Genomic DNA, 23,868 nt, shown 5'->3' with positions numbered 1-23,868 from the left:
TAAAGACTCGATTCAGTTACTTTCCAGCGTCTAAAATCTCCACCAATGGCGGCGGTAGTGAGTCATGCGTTGAACACTCACAACCTGGCGCCCTCAGATCAACAGAAGAAGAAAACCGGAAGTGGTGTCTCGTGTGCATGGCGCTATTTAGGAAATTATTTATCTTCTGAAATACAGACCCAACTTTTAAATCGTTTTGAAAATATTATTTGCTGACTGCATTGTAAGAGAATATAGGTAAGTCGATTTTGTTACACGCAAGTTCTAAATTAACCCTATAAGCTAACGTTAGCTAAACAACGACGTAACTGAAACGTCGCCTCCAAGTCATTCATTTCTTTACTTGTTAGCGGGCTAGCAGGCTAGTTTTGTTGGCTTATAACAACATATACATGAGAAGACCAACAGTTTATGGGGTCGACATTTTTTCTTACCTGCAGCTAATTTTTGTAGGAGTTTTTGTCGACGAAAAGCATCCAAAAGATTGAAAATATACCTAAATGTTGGTAGTGCATGCTGTGCTAGGTGCAAAGTTAGCATTTGCGTTCGTGGTAACTTACCTAACGTTACTAGCTGTTATCATTGGTTCTAAAAAAAACAATCAAAGAGTTAATTAAACACTTCTATCTCATAATACAATAGAATGTGTTGATCTAAACACAATTAATGGTAAATAATCCCAGTTGCATCCATTAGTATCCGGTCTCAACTACCTTCTACTTGGAAAAAGGTAGAAAGACCTTAATGAATTAAGTAAATGTATATTTATTTTACGTCTGAAATGTTGTAGCAATGTCTTTTCGTATTGGGTTGATTTTTTTTAAACATGTATTCATGTTTTATCAGATGCAAAAACAAATGTACAAATGATTTCCCTGCTTATTTTAAAATGTCATATTTCCAATATGGTCCTAAGAAGTTAGAAGACAAAGAGAACACATTGTGGTATTGCAGTACAAGACATTTAGCACAAACACTGAACAAAACCATTGCTGACATTTTAAAACACATCAGCAACATTTGAAGAAAGTCCACATAAAAAAATACTCAGCTCAAAAAGTAACATCAGTGCACATTTAATTTTAAAAACATTTTATTGTGATTTCATTCATTTGTTGACCTTGACAATAATACAAAAAAATCACACAAATGCTGACATGACACCTCTTTCAGTTCTCTAAAGATGGAGGCTGATCTGTATGATGAGTTTGGAAACTACATCGGTCCAGAGCTGGACTCTGACGATGATGAAGATGATCTAAACGCAGAGGACAGAGATGTTGATGAGGTACACTTTAAAGCCACTGTTAACATTTATGAATAGTTAGTACTCTGGTATCTTTATCCAGTTTGTCCTCCTATGTCATGGTAATAACTTTCTTTGTACAGGCTGATGAAGATGATGATGATGAGCCCGCTGATGCTGATGAAGATGTCCCGGGTATGGAGGTGGTCCTGCATGAAGACAAGAAGTACTATCCTACGGCAGAGGAGGTTTATGGGCCCGAAGTGGAAACCATTGTCCAAGAGGAAGACACACAGCCTCTCACAGGTTAGAAACAAAGGGCAGTGATGTTTGCTTTTGCTTTATTTACAATAATTTGCATAGTTTTGAGTTATTTCATTAACGTGCTTTCACAAATCTATAATGGTTGTGGATGGCAGTAAATCATATGATATCAAAGTAAGCACGCAAATAATTTTGATTTCTCTCCACTCCAGAGCCCATCATCAAGCCTGTGAAGAACAAGCGGTTCACGCTGACGGAGCAGGAGTTACCTGCCACTGTTTATGATATGGAGTAAGTCAACCTTTGAGATGATTACTTTTATCTTTTTATTTGATATATCTTTTTAAATACCTGATGTTGTGTATTTCCCAGTACATATCTTCTATATACATCTGTTCATTGTGTCTTTCAAGTTGTGATAATGAAACCCTTCTCTCTTGGCAGATTCCTTGCTGATCTGATGGACGGTCCTGAGCTCATTCGTAACGTGACCCTGTGTGGTCACCTTCACCACGGCAAGGTTAGAGTCTGACTTCTTACTGCTTCTTGATCAGTATCTCCTTCTAACCTTTACAGAGGGCTCAGTGCTCTAAGGCATTTTTCTGAAGAGGACGTGTTCTTTAAATGACACATTTAGATGATAGGAGTGTTTGGTAGCATATGCTAATATCATGGCTGCACTTTAAACTGATATGTCACTCATAGAAATGTAATGTTGTTTTTTTAAATGATTTTCAGACCTGTTTTGTGGACTGCCTGATTGAACAAACCCACCCAGAAATCAGGAAGAGAGATGATGTGGATGTGAGTGTCGACTAATCTTATAACATCACATCATTGTTATATTTCACTTACATTTTGCATAAGAAAGCAGAAACTAACATGACTTTTGTTCTTTTTAGCTTCGATACACAGACATCCTCTTTACAGAACAGGAAGTGAGTTTTTCTTTTTATTTTGGCATAATTATCATATCCTAAAGTACATTGGCTTACCACAATATAGGATAGCAAAGGACTGTCAACAACAAGCGAATTTGAGCCACAAAACGTCTTGACTTCATGTTTTTTTCATAGAGAGGAGTTGGTATCAAGAGCACCCCGGTCACAATGGTGCTGCCAGACTCCAGAGGCAAATCCTATCTTTTCAACATCATGGATACACCAGGTATTGGGCACAGAAGACTGCTTTGTTTACTGAATATATGTTTGGTACAGCAGTGTACGGGATCTTACATCTTCTGTCTCTCCTAAAGGTCACGTAAACTTCTCTGATGAAGTCACGTCTAGCATCCGCCTCTCAGACGGTGTTGTCCTCTTCATAGACGCAGCAGAAGGAGTGAGTCACTTATTTTCACTTTTTAGATTTTTTATCAAAGTCAAAGTGTTTCTCTGCACATTTGTCATTTTTCTTCAACCCTCCATATACGGTAACTTGTGTGTATCTCTGCCCAGGTGATGCTGAACACAGAGCGCCTGATCAAACATGCAGTTCAGGAGCGTATGGCCATCACCATCTGCATCAACAAGGTGGACCGGCTCATTGGAGAGCTGAAGTTGCCTCCAACAGATGCTTATTATAAACTTCGCCACATTGTGGACGAGGTCAATGGTTTGCTCAGGTAATGCTTGAAACTCATAATGTCAGGTGTGCTTGAGAGGCTTCATATGGTTTGCGTTGGAGGGAAGCAGTTATTTTTAATTTATATTAAAACAGTTCAGTCTATAAAGACTAATAAAAGTATAACATCCTCTCTTTAAATAGTTTGACCAATTCTGCTTTTACATGACCACTGATTATTTTATTATCAAAGTGATTGCCAATGATCTCAGTTGTTTAATAGTTTTTTGTCTAACACTTTCAGTTCTAAATCAGACACTTCATGGTTGTTTTCTCTTCCTTTACAGCACATACTCCACAGATGAGAACTTGGTGGTGTCTCCTCTGCTGGGAAATGTGTGCTTCGCCAGCTCTATGTACAGTGTCTGTTTCACTCTGGGGTCCTTTGCAAAGATCTACTCTGACACCTATGGTAAGACTCTTTGCCACATGATCTCTTAAACTAGCACACCTTTTTTTCTCACTTCATGCTTAATAAAGTTAGTGAGGTCAACTAACTCCTCTCTTTGTGTTTGCAGGTGACATCAACTACAATGAGTTTGCCAAGAGGCTTTGGGGAGACATTTATTTTAACCCCAAAACGTAAGTACCTAATTGGTAATTCAATACAAAGCTAATCCTAAATGTTAAGCCAATCATTAGCCGCTTTCACACCAAGGACTTTGCCTTACTTAGTGCCCCCATGGAACTAAGTACAGATGGCGTTCACACCGGAATAAGTTCCCTGAGGGAAGATTATGCAAATGAGCCGCTGACATCACTTTGTCGTCTTCTGCTTTGGGTTTACTGGCAGGCCACAAACCACTTCACGGCGTATACTGCCACCCGAAGTCCCCGGAGTAGGCGACTGGCTTCATTAAATTGCCAGAACCGCGATGCCTCCTCATCACTCCACCGATTCCATGTTTTTTTTTTGTGTTGCCATAAGTTATTCTCTCTCCGTTGGTGCGTGGGGCTAATGCTAATGCTAATAATGCCAACAAATACAATGGCGGCTTCACAAAACTTTCCCAAGTTTTACGGGGCGTGGTTTGCAATTCGCCCAGCCAATAGAAATTGGTAATTTTTTCTCCCCATGATAGTACCACCTCTCTAGCAGGCACTACAAATGGGGGTAAAAGTTCCCGGCACTAAGTACTCTTTTTGGTGTGAACGCAAAATAAGGGGTACTAACGGAACTGTACGGGGAAAAGTACTCCGGTGTGAACGCGCCTCTTGTCTCTCAACACATATGATCATGGTTCCTGACATCTTCTCTCTTTGTTGTTCAGTCGCAAGTTTTCAAAGAAAGCTCCCAACAGTAACTCTCAGCGCAGCTTTGTGGAATTTGTCCTTGAGCCTCTCTACAAGATCCTCTCACAGGTTGGACACGTCTATCATACGTTTTGTGTAACCCTGCAACATGGCAAGCTCAGTACATTCAGGCCCCATCAGGCTCTAGCTCAGTGTGTAATCCTCACCCAAATCCTCTTTGTGTGTAGGTGGTCGGGGATGTGGACACATCTCTCCCCAGAGTTCTGGATGAGCTGGGGATCCACCTGACTAAAGAGGAGCTCAAGCTGAACATCAGACCCTTACTGAGGCTGGTCTGTAACCGCTTCTTTGGAGAGTTCACTGGTAAGGCCTAGTTTCTATCGATATTTTAAGTGTCTTGTATTTGTATCATTTGTTATTGCATTTGGAGATATGAGGAAATATATTTTGCACAAAAGCTAGCTATTCGGCAGCAACTTTCAGAGGCACTGTCTGTATTACTCTTGCAGCTTAACTCAATGTTATTTAAATCTGAAGATGAATGGTCATGCCTTTGGTAAACACCATGTAAAGTGGAGCACAAATCTGTTCCTTGCAGGGTTTGTGGACATGTGTGTACAGCACATCCCCTCACCACAGGAGGGGGCCAAGAACAAGATAGAGCACACGTACACTGGAGGCATGGAAACGGACCTGGGGGAGGCCATGACAGAGTGCGACCCTGATGTGAGTATAATGGAAGCAGAGCCCAAGTCTTCCGTTTGAGAAACAGATACGCCACTTAACTGCAAATAGCAGCAATCTGTTTTCCAGCCGCTCTTATAGATTTAGGCAATGGGTTGTTTTATTTGGCTTGAAATATCCAAGCTGTTAAATAACTAAATAAAGGACAATGCCAGAGATCGATCACCAGTTTCCAAGCTTCATTAAAAGGCCTACTTCCCTTCGTCCAATTCCTTTTGTATTTTTAGGAAGCAACTTAAGATTCCTGTGGTAAGACTTTTCTTTTGTGTCTCTCTCGTTTGTTTTCCTGCTCACCTCCTGCCTGTCGCCCTCAGGGTCCTTTGATGTGCCACACCACTAAGATGTACAGCACAGAGGATGGGGTCCAATTCCACGCGTTTGGCAGAGTGCTGAGTGGGACCATTCATTCAGGGCAGCCCGTCAAGGTTTTAGGAGAGAACTACACCCTGGAAGACGAGGAGGATTCCCAGGTCTGCACTGTGGGCCGTCTCTGGATTTCAGTTGCCAGGTACGCTCTAGGACTGCTTTTTTTTTATGTCTGTAGAGTAATAAATCAATGTTTGTTTGAATTCAATCTGACTGCTATCCACATTATTAGATACCAAATTGAAGTGAACCGAGTGCCTGCCGGAAACTGGGTTCTCATCGAAGGTTGTGACCAGCCAATCGTCAAGACCGCCACCATCACAGAGCCCAGAGGGAATGAAGAGGTAAGACTTAAGAAATACATTCCAAAAAGATCCTTTTGAGGAACAGCATATTTGACTTCTCCACTTTCGTTGACAGGCTCAGATTTTCAGATCCCTGAAGTTCAACACGGCATCGGTTATAAAGATCGCAGTGGAGCCGGTCAACCCATCAGAGCTGCCCAAGATGTTAGACGGACTGAGGAAGGTCAACAAGAGCTACCCGTCGCTCACCACAAAGGTATGTCACAGTACACTGTACCCCCAAGTACACTGCGGCCCTCAGCAAATTCAAACAGTATAATGAAATATGGCCCACAAATTAAACATCTGCTATTGTACTTCTTACACATATGTGACCCGCTCTATCGAAATCAGTCGGAAGTCGCAACGGCTCATTTCAAAATAAACGTGGATTTGCGTAAAAAACTATTTTTTCGGGGTTCGGGTGTTTTGATGATTTTAAACAAACAAAGTCTTGGCTTTCAGAATATGAAACTTGCTGAGTTGCATCCAAAGAACACCATACCTACTGTGAAACATGGGGGTGGAAACATCATGCTTTGGGGCTGTTTTTCTGCAAAGGGACCAGGACGACTGATCCGTGCAAAGGAAAGAATGAATGGGGCCATGTATCGTGAGATTTTGAGTGACAACCTCCTTCCATCAGCAAGGGCATTGAAGATGAAACGTGGCTGGGTCTTTCAGCATGACAATGATCACCAAACACACCGCCTGGCAGGGCTCTCGACTAAGTTTTTTCACCATCCTCCCGGAACCGCCCCGAAATACAATCTAAGCCGTCCCGAAATTAATGTGGACCGTCCCGAATTCAAAATATTTGTTTTTCTACATTATCATTAGTTAAAATAATTCAAAGTGACCTTTAACATAAATAAAACATCATACAAATCATTAGATGATAAAACCATCAACGTTTTTATTTGAGTAAATCAGTCAATCACATGAACAAAGGCCAAATATATTTAAACAAACACACAAACAAGAAAATTACTCTAATATTGAATTAAATCAAATCCCATCCAATTAAGAAAAAAAACGCAAAATACACACACTCAGAACATAGCTAGATCTGCGAATTTGCGGGCCAGGAACTTGCGGGCACAGCCAGCTGTGCGACTGGCTGACAGCCAGCGGCACAGCTGTAGCTACGTACTGTGTGTGTATTTCGCGGGTTGCTAAATATTTTGTGTGTTTATGTTGACAAGGAGGTTTAATAACGGTGTGCTACACAAAACGTGCAGTCTGTTTCATTTTCATCGCCGTTTGTAGTAGAGTTAGCAGGGTATTTTTATTTAATTCTCGTCCCAAATTCGCCCCCAAATTATTTTTTATCCTCCCCTACACTATTTTCTTCGACGACGGGACGTCTTTAAGCTCGAGCCCTGCCGCCCGGGCCACGAAGGAGTGGCTTCGTAAGAAGCATTTCAAGGTCCTGGAGTGGCCTAGCCAGTCTCCGGATCTCAACCCCATAGAAAATCTTTGGAGGGAGTTGAAAGTCTGTGTTGCCCAGCGACAGCCCCAAAACATCACTGCTCTAGAGGAGATCTGCATGGAGGAATGGGCCAAAAATACCAGCAACAGTGTGTGAAAACCTTGTGAAGACTTACAGAAAACGTTTAACCTCTGTCATTGCCAACAAAAGGTAGATAACAAAGTATTGAGATGAACTTTTGTTGTTGACCAAATAGTTATTTTCCGCCATAATTTACAAATAAATTCTTTAAAAATCAGACAATGTGATTTTCTGGATTTTTTTTTTTTTTTTTTTTTTTTTTTTCATTCTGTCTCTCATAGTTGAGTTATACCTAGGATGAAAATTACAGGCCTCGAATCTTTTTAAGTGGGAGAACTTGCACAATTGGTGGCTGACTAAATACTTTTTTGCCCCACTGTATATGTTAAAAAATATACCACAGTATTCATGTGTTAACCTGTTAAGCCCGAGACGACCCTAATCCGGGTCCGGCGGATAGTTTTTTCACGAAACTGTGTCTCAAGGCTTCTTAATATTTAAAAACCTATTAATGTGTCATACTAAGCTAACTGAAGATATTAACAATTTTTACCGAAACAAAGCACAAGTCTCACAAGAAGCGTCTAAATGAGCCCTGAGCGAAAAAATGCTAACGCACTTAGCAGAGAACTCAAGGTAAAAATACCCTTATTACTTATCGTAACTGCATTTACAACACGACAGAGGAAGCAAACAGACGTCACAACACGTAGCTTCACAGAGCATTCACGGTAGATCGTCTCACCTTAGCTGTTATTCTGATCAAAAGTCGTGTTCAATGGCATTAAAACGATAAAAACGCTGCTGAAGGTTAATCCAATAGTTAATCCAATGTGTCTGTCACTATGAAAAAAATATTGATAATCCATCATTCCATTTTTATGTCAAAAACGGAGATTTCATATTAGCTGCTAATGATAGCTACCAGAGTGTATCGCAGCTTCCAGCTCCAGGGCATTCTGGCTGTAGATTTTAGGAACTTTCCCTCGATTATATTGGCTGTAACGGTTAAAATGAGATTTCAATCCTCAAAACGAGCGAACGAGGGGGAGCCAGAGATATGGAAAATGCACCCAAATGACCCCAGAAGTGGGGTTTTTTCTTCTAAATCTCTCTTAAAAAGGTCAGATTTCACTTGTTTTGCATCAATCTTGATACAGGGTACTTATTATATGGTGTAGTTTGGATTCCTAAAGCTTTTAGTCTACTATCCCATCATTCAAGGGTGGTTTCCACTATAAGTCATTTCTTTTTTTTTGGACGGACACTATAATTTAATTTGTTTTTACTATGTTCAATCTGAATTTACTTTTGAGAAAAAAGATTATTAATTTACGCCTTTTTAGAAGTGAAGATATGGTCATTTGTTCTGGGAATGTCATTTTCGAGCCTGAGACCTGAAAAACAGGCTTTACAGGTTAATAAGCACAATTTTCAAATAAATTCAGTCAATTAAAGTTGAATTTTTTTTTCTCTAACAAATCTTAGTTGATAATAGAAAGCCCAATAACACATTTACATAACCTTGAAATATACCCTTCATATTTCTTCTTATGAGCAATCTGATCCTCCTGTTTTAGGGAATGAGCTGCTAACACAATACTTGAAGCCCTACGGAGAGCTGTGTGTTCTTTTTCATCAATATCAACCATAATTTACCTACATTTGATTGATTTTTCTATGTTATAACTTATGAGGCAATATACCTCTAGTGAGTGGCCCAGCCCTTCGTATATTTTTCTGTATGTGGCCCTCTGTGAAAAGAGCTTGGAATACAAATTGTAATCCCTCTAACACGTTCTGTATAAACATCCAAGTGGTAACTGAGATTACAATTTATAAAGTTGATATGGTTAAATGGCTAGGCAGCAGTAGCCTCCTAAAATTGCTTTCTGTATTTAAAACACACAATTATGGCTTTCTTTTTTGAAAGACGAAAAAATATCATAAGTCAAAGCTGATTTCTGTGTGTTGTGCATCGTCTAAGTTGCTGAGATGATAGTTGACCATTATGAGTGAATGTCTTTGTCTTTCAGGTGGAGGAGTCCGGAGAGCACGTTATCTTGGGGACAGGAGAGCTCTACCTGGACTGTGTCATGCACGACCTACGCAAGATGTACTCTGAGATCGACATTAAAGTAATTCTTCTCACTGCTCACAAGACACAGCTATAACTCAAACTGATTACACAGGAGTGGAGTCTTTGGTTTGTGTGTGTCATTATGTTCCTCTTTATCCACAGGTTGCTGACCCTGTTGTCACTTTCTGCGAAACGGTTGTGGAAACGTCATCACTCAAGTGCTTCGCTGAAACGCCGAACAAAAAGTGCGTACAAATTCTGATTTTAGATGTTATCCCCACCTATAACGACATTTATAAGAAAGCTTAGTTTTCTATATTCTCAAAACAAACTCACAGCTCTGTAATAACATGCTCTTAAGTTTTAGGATTGTTGAATGTTTTATTTGTATTGGGGAGTTTGTGCACTGTTAGAAGTGATTGACATAGTAAGTCCTTGCATTTGGCCGAGTTCCTCCCGAATGAGTGACTGACAGTCGTGTGATGTGATTGACAGGAATAAGATCACCATGATTGCTGAGCCCTTGGAGAAGGGGCTGGCTGAGGACATCGAGAACGAAGTGGTGCAGATCACGTGGAACAGGTAAGATGTAGATGATATCGCCATCATGCGTCCACGTATTGGACTATAAGAGATTTCATAATTATTGAAATAATGTAATGTGCCTTTCACGTTTGACATGTCTGTAGAATTCCCCCCCCTTCCCCCGGTCTGATAGGAAAGAAGCCTTATTAATTTCTCCATATATGGGAGCCATTCATTTTCATTATTCCCTCCGTGAGCAGGGATAAATGAGCCGGCATGTAGTCACGATGATTGGTTCTTAAATGAAACGTTGTCATTAAGGAAGTTCAAAAGATAGTGAAAATCCACCTTTTTAAAAGCAGTTTTTGGATTTGTCTGGTTTTTTTGTTTTTTGGTTAGGATTTCAATTGTCAACATCTCGTCATGCATTGACCAAGATATGAATACTATCAACTGTTTTTTGTTGTTGTTGTAAATGGAGGTTTTAACCATGTGCTGCATGTAATAGGTGTGTTTTTAAATCAGTGGTGGGCTTTTGATACTTTTTATTAAGTTAAGGGTCTAATTTTCTTTTACAAGATTCTGAAAACTGTCAGAACTGCTAAACAACATCAACGTAATTTTGTATTTCTGTTTCACCATATCAGCGGGAAAGAGGCTCCAAAAACTGAGAAATATTAGAATAGTGTCCATTGCTGATGCATCATTTTATTTTAAAATGATATTGGATGTACTGTAGAGCATTTCTGTATTTGATACTGAAGCAAAGTCAGGCTTCTGTACATTGTGACCAGTGTATGCTCATTAAAAATCCTCTATTCGTATATTGATCCGTTCACTTACAGTAATTGAATTATGCACTAAAAGCTTGCATTAATTTTCCCGTCCCTGGGATGTGACATGCCGAGCGAGAGTTAGTGCGTTTGTGTGTGTTTGTGCATGTGTGTGTCCCGCTCGAGAGGTGCTTCCTGTCAGTCCTCGGTTCATCTGTCAGGCCATCTGGACCGGGAGAGCCAGAGTGTAGTAGCAATGCCAAAGAAGTGACACACTTCACACACCATTAAACTGAACCTTCGCTCTACCCCTCTGCCCCCCCGATCAACCAATCTCCTTAATGTTCCCGCTGACATGACATGCACACCTCCTTTAACCACGGGCGCTTCTCTTTCCTCACGACAGGAAGAAGCTGGGAGAGTTTTTCCAAACAAAGTACGACTGGGATCTGCTGGCTGCCCGGTCCATCTGGGCCTTCGGACCGGACACCACGGGACCAAACATCCTGGTAGACGACACGCTGCCTTCCGAGGTGAGTTTTGTTTAATCACTGCTAGAGCTTTTTGTCTATGCTAGTTTTCTATATAACTATTGGTCAATTTGGTGAAAAATACCCAATCACCTCTGTATAGTGCTTAATCCACATGTTGAGCGCCACATAGAGCTGTAACTGTATTTTCATTTAAGATTTTAACATAATGACGAAGAACATCCCAGAGTCAGAGGTGACATCGTGAAATGACGTGATATATTGTACTGATCCTCACACAAGAGATGCTAGATCAAACAAGTGTTTGTCAGTTTTGCTTTGTTGCTGATTAATTTAATCAGGTTGAGTTATCGGTTTTTAATCAAGACAGAAAATCATCAGATAAATGATTACAAAAACTGATCTGATGCAAACACCAAATTAGGCCATGGTGGTCCTGTCAAACCATGTGCACATCAATCACAAAACATTGAAGTTTGAGATGCCGAAAGAGAATAAATACACCCCTGAATGACAACAAAAGTTTCACACAGTCATTTTAGAATATTGACCAAAAAAAGTACTCAATTTATTTACACTATACATTTATATACAATTGTAAATCAGGATTACGAACAAGGCAAATTACCGTAATTTTCGGACTATAAGGCGCACCTGAATATAAGCCGCAGCAGCGGCATACCACTCTCGGTTCCACTTTTACTTTTGCGCGCTACTTGTCTCACTCTTTTCCGGCCTCCAGCTTTTCCTGCTGGAACCCGCCGCTTAAAGGTGGGGGTCCGCGGACCAGCCATAGAGCCCATAGAGTTAAAGGTGTTGGCCGTTAGCTGTAAAAATCCATAGATTAGCCGCACCGTTATATAAACCGCAGCGTCGAAAAATAGGGGAAAAGGCGCGGCTTATAGTCCGAAAATTACGGTAGGTGGATTTGTTGGCTGTGGTTTGTAAACACAACAGTCAGACATGGCCTCTCCTCTCCGACTTGTGAAAGCCAAAACCAGAGAATCTGGGCTTGGTTTCCCCCTCTGGGGAGCCAGGGGGGGAGGCCATGTCTGACTGTTGTGTTTACAAACCACTACCGAATGGGCCTTATTTGCTTGGCGTTTCGCCTCTTAACGTTGAGTTCTTTCAGCGCTGTGTCCACCATTTCTGTAGCTTTCTCTTGCGTGCCTGTTTACGATCTATGGCACCATGGTGTTTTATTTCTATACTTCATTTCATTTCATTTCAAACCTTTATTTAGACAGATTAGTCCCTTGAGATCATCGATCTCATTTACAAGGGAGACCTGCATCATTTAGTTCCACATGAAACATAAAAACAACATACAAACAACAGAGGATATCATATTTACATATTCAACATTTACAAATACCCAGAGTGTCAGAAAGCATTTCATTTAGACATGCCTTAAATACATTCAAAGAAATAAAAATGCTCAATTTCAATTTTGCCTGTAGACTGTTCCAAGCAAGTGGAGCTGCGCACATAAAAGCTGTCTTACCTAAGACAGTCCTTACTCTTGGCACATCTAACAAGACTATATCCTGTGATCGCAGACAATAGCTGCTTGCAACTTTCTGCTTTATCAATGAACAGATATAATACGGGAGTTTGCCCAACATAGCTTTATAGATAAAAGTGTACCAGTGACTGAGCCTCCGTACAGTGAGTGATGGTAAACCTGCCTTGGTATACAATGTACAGTGATGAGTAAGTGCTTTACAGTTAGTGACAAATCTCAGAGCACTATGATACGCAGCATCTAGTTTGCTTAGGTAGTTGGCAGGTGCATTCATATACAGCAGATCACCATAGTCCAGCACAGGTAAAAAGGTCACAGTGACTAGCCTTTTCCTGGCCTCAAGCGAGAAACAGGACTTATTCCTGAAAAAGAAACCTAGCCTAACCCTCAGTTTTTTAAGCAGGTTATTGACATGAAGTTTAAAAGAGAGACAGTCATCAAGCAAGATACCAAGGTATTTGTAACAGGCAACAACTTCAAGTTTTGTTCCTTGCGTTGATACAATACATGTGTACACCCAGAAAAATGAAATCAAAATAGAAACTAAAGGCCAAGGATATGTTCTCTGCAGACACAGTCTAAACTCCTTTTTTGAAGATTATTCTTCTCATTGAGCCTTTTTATTAGCACATCCCGTCAGAGCATGACTGATTTTGTACCTTGTTATGATGTCTTTCCTCCCATGTAGGTGGACAAGGCGCTGCTCGGCTCCGTGAAGGACAGCATCGTTCAGGGCTTCCAGTGGGGCACCAGGGAGGGGCCTCTGTGTGATGAGCGTGAGTTATTTCCCCCCTGAAACATGTTTGATTTAAGGAATAAACATTTGTTCTCATATGACATTAATACTCTAATTAAACCTTCACTAGAATATCTACCATTGTGCAGAGGGAAAATGTATTTTTCCTCATCAGAGTTATGTTACTATAACTCAGTCTTTCTGCTGCCCTCAGCCATCAGGAATGTCAAGTTTAAGATCCTGGACGCAGTCATTGCTCAGGAGCCTCTCCACAGAGGAGGAGGCCAGGTCATCCCCACAGCCAGGAGAGTGGTGTACTCCGCTTTCCTCATGGTGAGATCATCCTGCTGAGCCGATTCTTCTCCTCATCTGCCATTATCTCCTCCAGACTTCATTTTCATCTTCACTTCCTCTAATGTTCCATTACCTTGATTACGATTCAGGTTTTGCTGACGTACGTTCTTTTTAATTGTAGTGCGATACCGTTCCAATATAATATTGGCGTCTTTCCTACTCCTTTGGCTCTTTCACTGCTCTTATGATAAATTCATGGGTCAGCTGTACATGGGTATACTGTCCAGTTTCTCCAGGCTTTTGTCCTCCCTCTAATACACGGTCTCCCTTGTGTCGCAGGCCACTCCGAGGTTGATGGAGCCGTATTACTTTGTGGAGGTTCAGGCTCCTGCTGATTGTGTATCTGCTGTTTACACAGTGCTTGCTAGGAGAAGGTTTGTATACTTCCTTTATCCTTTAAACCAACCAAGGCAGAAATGTTACCCTCTGACAATATTCCTGGAAATTGAAATACAGAAAATGTTGTTGTTTATTAAATGTAGTTCTGTATTTGTCATTTAACAGAGGTCATGTGACCCAGGACGCACCTATTCCAGGCTCTCCTCTCTACACCATTAAGGCTTTCATCCCGGCCATCGACTCCTTTGGCTTTGAGACCGACCTCCGCACACACACACAGGGACAGGCCTTTGCGCTGTCCGTCTTCCACCACTGGCAGGTAACACAGCCCTCCTAATATTAGCCATGTTTACGTCCAAATCACCAGGGTCAGAGAATCGGCAAAACATAATGTGTTATTATTGCCGCTACCTTTCCATCCACCACTGTTAGTATTAAAAATAGGCATATTGTTTTAACAGCTGGTGGTGGTAATTCTCCTGCCCCGTCCCTTTAACCCAGTGGTTCTCAACTGGTGGGTCGCGACCCAAAAGTGGGTCGCGGAACCGTTTTGAGTGGGTCAAAAATGTATGAGTGAAAAAAAAAGTTTCCTTTTTTTCTTTTTGGGAGAAAAAGTCAAACTTTTATTTTGAAGGCCCAATTTCTATCGCTCTGCATGCAGTAGGCGTTGGACTGAAAGTACCGGAGACCATAAACGGTTTTGAAAACTTCTGTCACATCTTCTCAATAAAATATCTTTGCTGATGTTTTTTCGAGTCTTCTGGCCAATCAGAATCAAGATTGTTGCCGGAAGTCCCCACGGAGAATAACATTGCGGTAGAACTATTCTTTATACACTCATGGGTACAACTTCAGATAAAAATGAACACATAATGAAATATGACCCCCTGTTTGATGATTGACAGGTCACATAACCCTTACCCACAATTTAAAGTATTTCACACAAACTATCTCCTCTTTGCTCTTCTCTCCGAGTGGAGCAGCAAGTTCAGCTGTCAGAACAAATTGAAAAAAAAACAATGGCATAAAATATTATTAATATGTCGTAATACATGTATTTATTTCCTTCTCAAAGTGTACCAGAATGGATAGTTTATATGTTAGTATTTCAAAAAATCTCCTGGGGGACAATCCCCCCAGACCCCCCTTCTGGGGTTAGGTTTTCAGCATGTCTGCCTTTTTAAGTTATACAGTTCAGCTTTGATTCCATAATCTCATTAAACATTATTTAAAAGCATACTTTAGCTCTGTGAAGGGATATAAGGGATATATGCATTGTACTTCACTTTAATTAATATTGTATGCTGCAAAGCGTATATATTACTGCAGGATTTTTGTTGAATAGATTTGAGTGGTTCAAAATTTCGGGTCGCGATCTATTGACTAAGGAAAAAGTGGGTCCTGAGGCCTGACCAGTTGAGAACCACTGCTTTAACCTGTTAAGCCACATTCCCCCACGGGCGGGGGAAAAATCGCAACATCTGCAAGAAACAGTGTCTGAGGGCTTCTTAACATTTAAAAACGTATTAATGTGTCATACCCACTTAACGGGAAGAAACTCAGCTTTCAGACAATATTAACAATTTTTAGCAAAACGAAACATAAGGGTAATATCAAAGGCTCTGAATTAGCCCTGAGCGAAAAAATGCTAACACACTTAGCACAGAACTCACGTTAAAATACCCTTACTACTTATCGTATCTGCACAAACAACATATCGATTAGCAAGCTGAGATTCCACAGATTCCAGACATATAAGTATCATCACTGAGCGATCAGAACTTGCGGCGAAACGACAACAAACAACAACAAAATTAGCTTTACGCAGTCAAAACGACTAGTAAACGTCTTACCTTTGTTGTTTTCTGATCAAAAGTTGTGTTCAATGGCATTACAACGAGAAAAACAATGCTGAGGGTTAATCCATAGGTTAATCCATAGGTTAATCCATAGGGTAATCCATAGGTTAATCCATAGGGTAATCCATAGGTTAATCCAATGTGTTATTACTGATAATCCATCATTCCATTTTTATGTCAACAACGGAGATTTAATATTAGCTGCTACGATAGCTACTAGAGTTTATGACAGCTTCCGGTTCTGGGGCATTCTGGCTATGCATCACTCATTCACCAATGGGTAATGTTTAGATGGATTTGAGGAACTTCCCTTCGATTCTATTGGCTCTAACGGTTAAAAAGTGGTGTCAAAATCGACCGACGGGGGCCAAAGATATGGAAAATGCACCCAAATGACCCCAGAAGTGTTTTTTTTTTTTTTTAAATCTCTCTAAAACTATAAAATGTCGCTTATTTTGCATCAATCTTGATACAGGGTACTTATTACATGTTATAGTTTGGATTCCTAAAAGCTTTTATTCTACTATCCCATCATTCAAGGGTGGTTTTCACTAGAATTAATGTTTCTTTTGGACTATGTTCAATCTGAATTTACTTTAAAATAAAAAAAATCTATATTGATTCTGACTTTTCTACATCCAACTCACAGATTTATCATTACTTTGAGAAAAAAGATGATTAATTTACCCAATTTAGAAGTGAAGATAGTCATTTGTTCTGGGAATGTCATTTTCGAGCCTGAGACCTGAAAAACATACTCGGGGCTCAACTGGTTAACCATGTTTACATTTGAATTTCCCCGGGCGTTGTACAATAGCTGCCCACTGCTCCTACTACTAGACTCCTACTACTAGACTCCTACTACTAGACTCCTAGTACTAGGATGGGTTAAATGCAGAGGCCAAATGTCACTGTGTGCTGTGTGCTCTGCATGTGTGACCATTCAAGAGAGTTTCATCCCTCCAATTCTATTTATGCATATTTATTGGTTGCTGCAATTGTTTAGCTGGCTGGGAAAAGATCCCTTCCTTAAGAGATTTCAATAGAAGTGACGGGAGGCAAAATCCACCGTCTTGAGAATAATATGAGGCTTAAAAAAAATCTAAATTAAACAAAAGAACATTTTCCTTTCTCGTCACTTTTTTGTTGTAATTTCTCTCAGCAGGCAAACACTTTCCTGGGGGACATCACTACTCAAAAGACTTGCTCAGAATAATAAACACCACTTGGTTTGACTAACTGCTGAAGCCTCATATTAGCTTTTTAGCTCTACTTTGATATACATTATTACACCAAAGGAGACCTATTCAAAAGTACGGAAGAGGATTAGGGCCACATGAAAGTTTTTAGTTCTGAGGGGAAAAAAAGTCAGAATTCTGAGATTAAAGTCAGAACAACAGATGTTTTTCTTCATGTGGCCCTAATCCTCTTCCGTACAAAAGAGACGTCTTTAAGGCCAGCTTGGAGAAAAGTATGATAACGGCACGAAAACAAGTTTTAATTTTTACACATTCTTGCGGGAGCTATGGTTTGAGACAGAATTGTAAGGACTGCTTGGCTCACGCAGAGTATCTTTTGAGGTGAACTACAAACCTTTCCACCAAAAGGGAAATAGACCCAAACATTTTTTAACACTTATGAATTGGCAACCGGTGATTCCAGTTTACATTTACACACATACAGTAGGCAGTGCAAACCTCAAATTCATTCCCATGTCAGTGTGCTACTATATTAGTGCTAACACTCAGCTGCCTACATCATTACCATGACAACTAGTGGCAGGGGAAGTTACTCTAATGCATAAACCATAGAAATAGAGTAGGAGTAGAACTGTCACCTGTATCTATTCTCACATACATAAACCTGGCTGCCCGAGCAGCAGAGGAACCAAACCTTGTGCACATGTCTGCCAGTCTTGCAAAATAGCTTTTGATGTGAAGTGTTGAATCATTAAGTTTTAGGTGTAATGTAGCTGTCTCTGTCCGTCATGTCTAACACGTGTTTGTGTCTGCACTCTGGAGAGCTGTGTCAGTGAAATGAACTCCACTTGGGGAGGATTGCTACTTTACAGCAAGCCATTCATCTGGAAGAAATAGAAGGTTTTCCTCAGTGCACATATGTAAGGTTGTATTCCCTAGAGGAGAACCTTTAAGTGTTGTCAAGAGACTGGACATTAATTATTTATTGACATGCTTGTCCAAACACCGAGAAAATATGTATTATGAAGTGATCCGTTGGGAACATACATAATTAATTCAAACAATCGTTGACATTTTTGAGACTATGCAGGACCACAGATTGGTTGTATTGCATGTTTTACAGAAATGTTATTAGGCCTAAGCAGTGCATTGTAATGTTGAATGTATTGTCTGTCATAGTGGTTCAGTCCAGGGGAATAGAAATCATTGTACATAATTAATTTGATAAACTAAATATAAAGCAAAGAACTCAATAGGAGAGCAGTTACCAAATCGGATTTCCCCTGGGGTTATTCCTGAATTGTTTTGTCAAATTTGACTAGAATAGACAGTTCTATTTTGACTTCCTCTCAGTGCAGTGTGATCATTTATTTCCAAATCACCTCGTCTTAAGTTGTCAGTCCTGAACGTTTTCCCCAGCAGACGCCCCAGGGGTCTGACACCTATCCCCTCTCCAAATTACTTTCTGATTTGCAGCTCCAGAGTTTGTACCAAACAGTGATCCTTCTCTTCTGCTCTGGGCCTCGACAGAAACTATTGATTAAACTACCCTAGAAAATAAGAATAACGTAGGAGTGCCTGAACTATGTTGTTTGCCCCATTAAACTCAATATGAGCCTGCCTCATTAGTTTGATTACTCACTGCCAGTATTGGCATGCAAACGGCACCGTGTTGAGTTACTGTTGTCAGCAGCTCTCATCCATCTGTTGATTGGGCTGCAGCCACTCCATTGATTAATTTCCCCTTTTCCTCAAGTTTAATCTACCCCTGAGGCTGGGAACGTCTTATTTAGCCCACTCTACCCGACGTTTTCCAGATTACACTTTCCTTTCCCTTCTCTTCCTTCTTATTTGCATTAGGGGGACATGTGTCATATGTTTGTGACAATGGGACTTAGTTGTGAAGGTCATACTCTAAGCTTCTTAAAATGACAGGAGAAACTAGAGAATGCAATTCCTGAAGAAATTGCTAGTGGGAATGCTTTATGCTGAAAATCAGATGCTAAACTGCTATGTTGAAATGTAATGTGTAAGAAAAAAAGTGAATAATTTAGATTGAAATGATACATGAACATTAGGGGCTTGAATGTGTGATGAGAGAAGAAAAGAAAGTGAAAAGGCTTGGAATAGCTGCAGAATATTTGAACCGCAAACTTCTGAACTAACTTGATGGCGAATGATTGGTCGCCATGGCAACGACATTTGATGACACCTCATAATACGCTTGCGTTGATGGCTGCATTGTTACCAAACCTGTAAAGTTTTGGGCTGTTTGGAATATTTTCACTGAAGTTATGAGAAAACCGTGTTTCAAGGCGAGCATTGTGTTGCCATGGCAACGGCATTTGAAGAAATTTCAAAACTGTCCCAAAGATGTCTTCACGGCTGGACTGTTAGCACACTGCTATCTGAAGTCTGCTGCTCTGAGCATGTCAGTTGGAGTGATGGCATCATCGTGTTCCATTGCACAGGTGTTTATAGTTGAGCTAACGAGGTGCCTAGACTTCAAAGGCTTCATTGTTCTGAATGAGAGATGAACCTCTTACATGTGAACGTTTTGTGGAAGAACGATAACGGATATGTGAAATTTCAAAACGTGAAGCATCTCAAGGACCTTGAGTATCTGAAGTGTAATTTTTGTGTACTTTCGGGTTAATAATGTGGCCTTTTTGGCAGTTTAACTAAAGTGCGGCTGCTGCTATGGGGAAATATCTGCCTGAAATTACAATGGGTTTTAATGGAGACATGTTGAACGTTTTTGTCACTTCATGCCCTCAAGAGGCACTTTGTTTAATTATTTTTGCTTAATTATTTGTCATTTTTCAAGCTACGAGATTTTTTTCCTACGTTTATCATGAAAAATTATGTCTCAAGAATGTAGGGTTTGGGAATTATGGCAGTTTTAAAAACAAATATGAATGCGAATTTCAAACTGTCCTCCACTCTAGCTGTGACATCACACACTCTAGTTAATGTTACAATCTGAAGAAAACCTCTAAAACAAGGTCTGAACAATGTTTAATATCTCTAAAAGTAAGAGTCAGATTTAAAAGTTGTTTTACACGAATAATGTCAGAAAGATGTGTAACATTTTAAAGTTGGAATGAGGTGTCTGAGTGAAAGTATGAATGAACAGTTAGCAGTTGAATTGCATGAAGATTTGTTGAAGTCAGAAGATTTTCTCCATTGACTTCAATGTTAAAAATGTGATGTATTATGGGATGTCTCTCTGGAATTATGAAAGTTATGAATGAGAAAAGTAATAGCCATCGATTCCCGACCAAGCTGAACGTTTTGATGTTTGAACGGAGTTTCTGCGATGTTCAATGCGGGAGGAGAAGAGGGCCAAAATACCGGCGGAATAATAAACTTTTCGTCCGTAGAATAAGTTAGTTGGAATGCTGTTAACAGCATTCCAACTAACCCATCCCACTAAATGAATAGTGAATCATTAAAAAAAAATCCCTGTGAACACCTTTCCTCTCATCTTGTTCTATTTTACAGTTTACTTCTTACACACTTACTTGCACATTTGACATTTGCAAAATTCTCTTGCACTATTTAAATTATGTTCGGTTTCTTTTTTCACTATTTATATTCTTTATTTGTTATGTCTTATATATATTCATTTTGCATTGTTGAAGGAGCCTGGGACCTTAGTTTTTCATTGCCATAACTACTAGGGGTCGACCGATTATCGGCCTTGCCGATTATCGAGGCCAATATTTCGCATTTTAAAGATTATCGGTATCTGCCTTTTTTTAAATCAAATTGCCGATACAACTTTGGCTCTGATGCGGCCGTTTCTCTGGCTGCAGTCACCACTGTTCACGAGCAAAATGTCCCGGCCACAGCGCTATCTGATATTACTGAAGTGTCAATCAACACTGAAGATTTTCCGGGCTGCAGCCAGCCAGAGAGGCGGGACCTTCTCAGATTACAGGCAGGTGCGAAGAACACAGACAGAGGCAAGAAGCAGCAGTGAGCGCGGTGTTTCGAAAGTAAATCAGTTGAAAGCCGAAGTTCAATAAACATCCCAATCTCCTATGCTGAAGTTGCAAAAACACCACGATCTTATGATCCAATTCTATCAGTTTCCCAGTTCCAAAGGGACCGGGGGGGGGGGTGCGGGTAGCGTCTCGCAGCAGAGAAACTGTGACGCGCTGGGCTGACTGGGACTGTGACGGCTGCTAGTGGAGCCTTACAGCAACTCTGCTTTCTGCACCACAATCTGGTGCTGCTGAATTGGGACTACTAAATAAGTGAGACTCAAATATCAGAAGTTCAGAACAAGTTTTAGTAGTTTTTACTTCATTTACTTACTCAGGGTCACAGAGAGGAAACCAGTTTTAAGATGTTGAAAAGTTCATTAAACATAAAAAGGCATTTCAAAGAAGTTGTGTTATTCTACATTTTTACACCAAGATGTTCTGATTTTACTGCAAATGTATATCGGTTATCGGTCTCCTTGATTACTAATAATCGGTATCGGTATCGGCCTTGAAAAAGCTATATCGGTCGACCCCTAATAACTACAGTAGCTACCGTGTGTATGACAATAAATCCTTTGAATCTTTCTTATTCAACCTGCTAACATTGCACAGTGTTGTCACAAAATAAAGCAGTGACCGCACTTGCACGTTGTTTTTCTTCCATGACGTTGATGGACGCACTCCTGACTCTGTAACAATGTGACAGACTTGCAACTGAATCAGATATTTAGTGAAAGGTCGGAGCCTCTATTAAAAAGTGTCCACTCAGTTTGTTAAAGCTCACCATTTGATGTGTTCCATTTGTGAGACATAACCAGCTGCCATTCGCTCCTTCTCTCTGGGTTAACTAGATTTGTCTATTTCCCTCCAGATCGTCCCTGGCGACCCCCTGGACAAGAGTATTGTGATCCGGCCCCTTGAGCCCCAACCTGCTCCTCACCTGGCCAGAGAGTTCATGATCAAAACCCGAAGGCGCAAGGTGAGCTTTTTCTCTACCGGTTTATCACCCAAAGGCGTTGGAGAGTTTCCTTTCCTTTTTGCATGACTGACCTCCTGTTTGTTGGTCCGCAGGGTCTCAGCGAGGATGTGAGCATCAGTAAGTTCTTCGACGATCCTATGTTGTTGGAGCTGGCCAAACAGGACGTGGTGCTCAACTACCCCATGTGAGACTGCAACATCCCAACCTCCAGGAGTCCCTCCACGAGTTTATTCTTTTAGGATATTTGGGAGATAATCTGACGACAATAACACAGAACCTATAAAATAAGTTTTCATAGGTACAGTGGATCTCCATAGATACCATTGCTATTGTATTAGCTTGTCTCTCATTTCCTTTTAAAATCCCCTCAACAAATGAGTTTACCTGGATCAAACCAGGGACTGATGGAAGCCACGAAGAATAAGCAGCCCTTTGCTGTCTTATAAATGCTCTATTTGGAAGCAGCTGTCAAAACACTGCATTTGTTTTTGTCTCATCTTTCTTCTTGTATTTTTATTTTTCATATGTAAAGATTATCATTGTTTTTGTAGAATAATATGACCAGGAAGCCGTTTTTACAAAAAAACTTGGATGTCATTAATCTGGCCTATGTCTAAATAAAGTGTTTGTAATTCAAAGAAAGAATTGCCATACTTCTGTACTTCTACCATGAAGCCACATCGTCACAATGGTGCCATGTTTGATGGCTTGTGTGATTTGGATTGAAGCTTGAGTTTAGTACACTCAATGATCTGTCTGTGAGATCAACTGGAGCTCTGCTGATGTGAGTGACTGGCCTCTCTGTTTGGGACGCTGCGTGGGTGGTGACTGATGGATATGCTGTTGGAGACAGGCTGGGAAGAACCAAAGGTTAGAGTAACATGTACAAACAAAAGAATGAATTATTGCTGAGCATGTCAAAGATGACAGATGTCAGTGTTGACCTCTGAGTTGGCTGAGAATCTGCTGGTTGCTCTTTTGGGTCAGGCTTCTAAAGTCTAATACGTTTTACCTTCAAAAAAATAGAAGAAAGCTTTTTTGTTTATGATTTGGTAGTAAAGTAAAACAAAGTTATCATAGAGCTGAAATGTGTCTGTCAGGAAAACCACACTTTTTTTATTTTGTATTATAGTGATGTTATTTTAGTTCATTGGCAATAATTAATATGAAAGAAAGTGTAAGCCATATTCCCTAAAATGTTTTATTATGAAATGTCATTACATTTGTAGTTGCTAAGTCCATCATGGATGATTTACAGAGTTTGTACTGGTAGCTGAAAATCACCAAATGAAAAAGAAGTTAATTACCAATGATCACAATGAGCCTTGACTGTTTAGTGATACTTCATCCCCCCCCAACTAGACAGAGAAGAAGTGGATTACGCTGCAGGGGCAGTAAGAGAGGTGTTCTCTGCATGTCACCATGCATTTTAACTGACATGATTTCAAGCTGACCACAGCTACTGTGAAAGATGAAACTGACAACCACAGGATCACATTATTTGATCTTTAAAGCGCATCGTGTTGAGTGGAGAATCACTCTAAAGAGCAGCGTCGTACTGCACTTCGTGATGGATTGACGTGCCAGCATCGCCCCGCCTTCAGAACACTGCTGTCTGAACGGCTTAGCCCTTCATCAGTCACTGCTGACCATCACCAGAACAGT

The 23,868-nt window shown here is 40.4% G+C and overlaps 1 protein-coding gene across 1 annotated transcript; it reads left to right on the top strand.

Annotated features, from left to right (window-relative positions):
- Nucleotides 1-48: 48 nt before the first annotated feature.
- eftud2 (elongation factor Tu GTP binding domain containing 2) lies at nt 49-22,858 on the top strand. Its single transcript, XM_079645823.1, has 28 exons — nt 49-237; nt 1,174-1,288; nt 1,390-1,552; nt 1,723-1,801; nt 1,955-2,030; nt 2,249-2,314; nt 2,413-2,448; nt 2,587-2,677; nt 2,766-2,848; nt 2,965-3,131; nt 3,418-3,542; nt 3,649-3,712; nt 4,402-4,492; nt 4,612-4,747; nt 4,983-5,110; nt 5,443-5,636; nt 5,727-5,838; nt 5,915-6,055; nt 9,388-9,489; nt 9,594-9,676; nt 9,927-10,013; nt 11,136-11,262; nt 13,434-13,521; nt 13,696-13,814; nt 14,115-14,209; nt 14,340-14,493; nt 22,096-22,203; nt 22,296-22,858. The coding sequence occupies exons 2-28, from the start codon at nt 1,184-1,186 to the stop codon at nt 22,389-22,391; spliced, it is 2,916 nt and encodes a 971-aa protein (XP_079501949.1). The 5' UTR covers nt 49-237; nt 1,174-1,183; the 3' UTR covers nt 22,392-22,858.
- Nucleotides 22,859-23,868: the final 1,010 nt, after the last annotated feature.

This window comes from Notothenia rossii (genome assembly GCF_949606895.1).
Source record: "Notothenia rossii genome assembly, chromosome: 8".
NCBI lineage: Eukaryota > Metazoa > Chordata > Actinopteri > Perciformes > Nototheniidae > Notothenia > Notothenia rossii.
The sequence above is the reverse complement of the archived record's forward strand: the minus strand, read 5'-3'. Positions and strand labels throughout refer to the sequence as shown.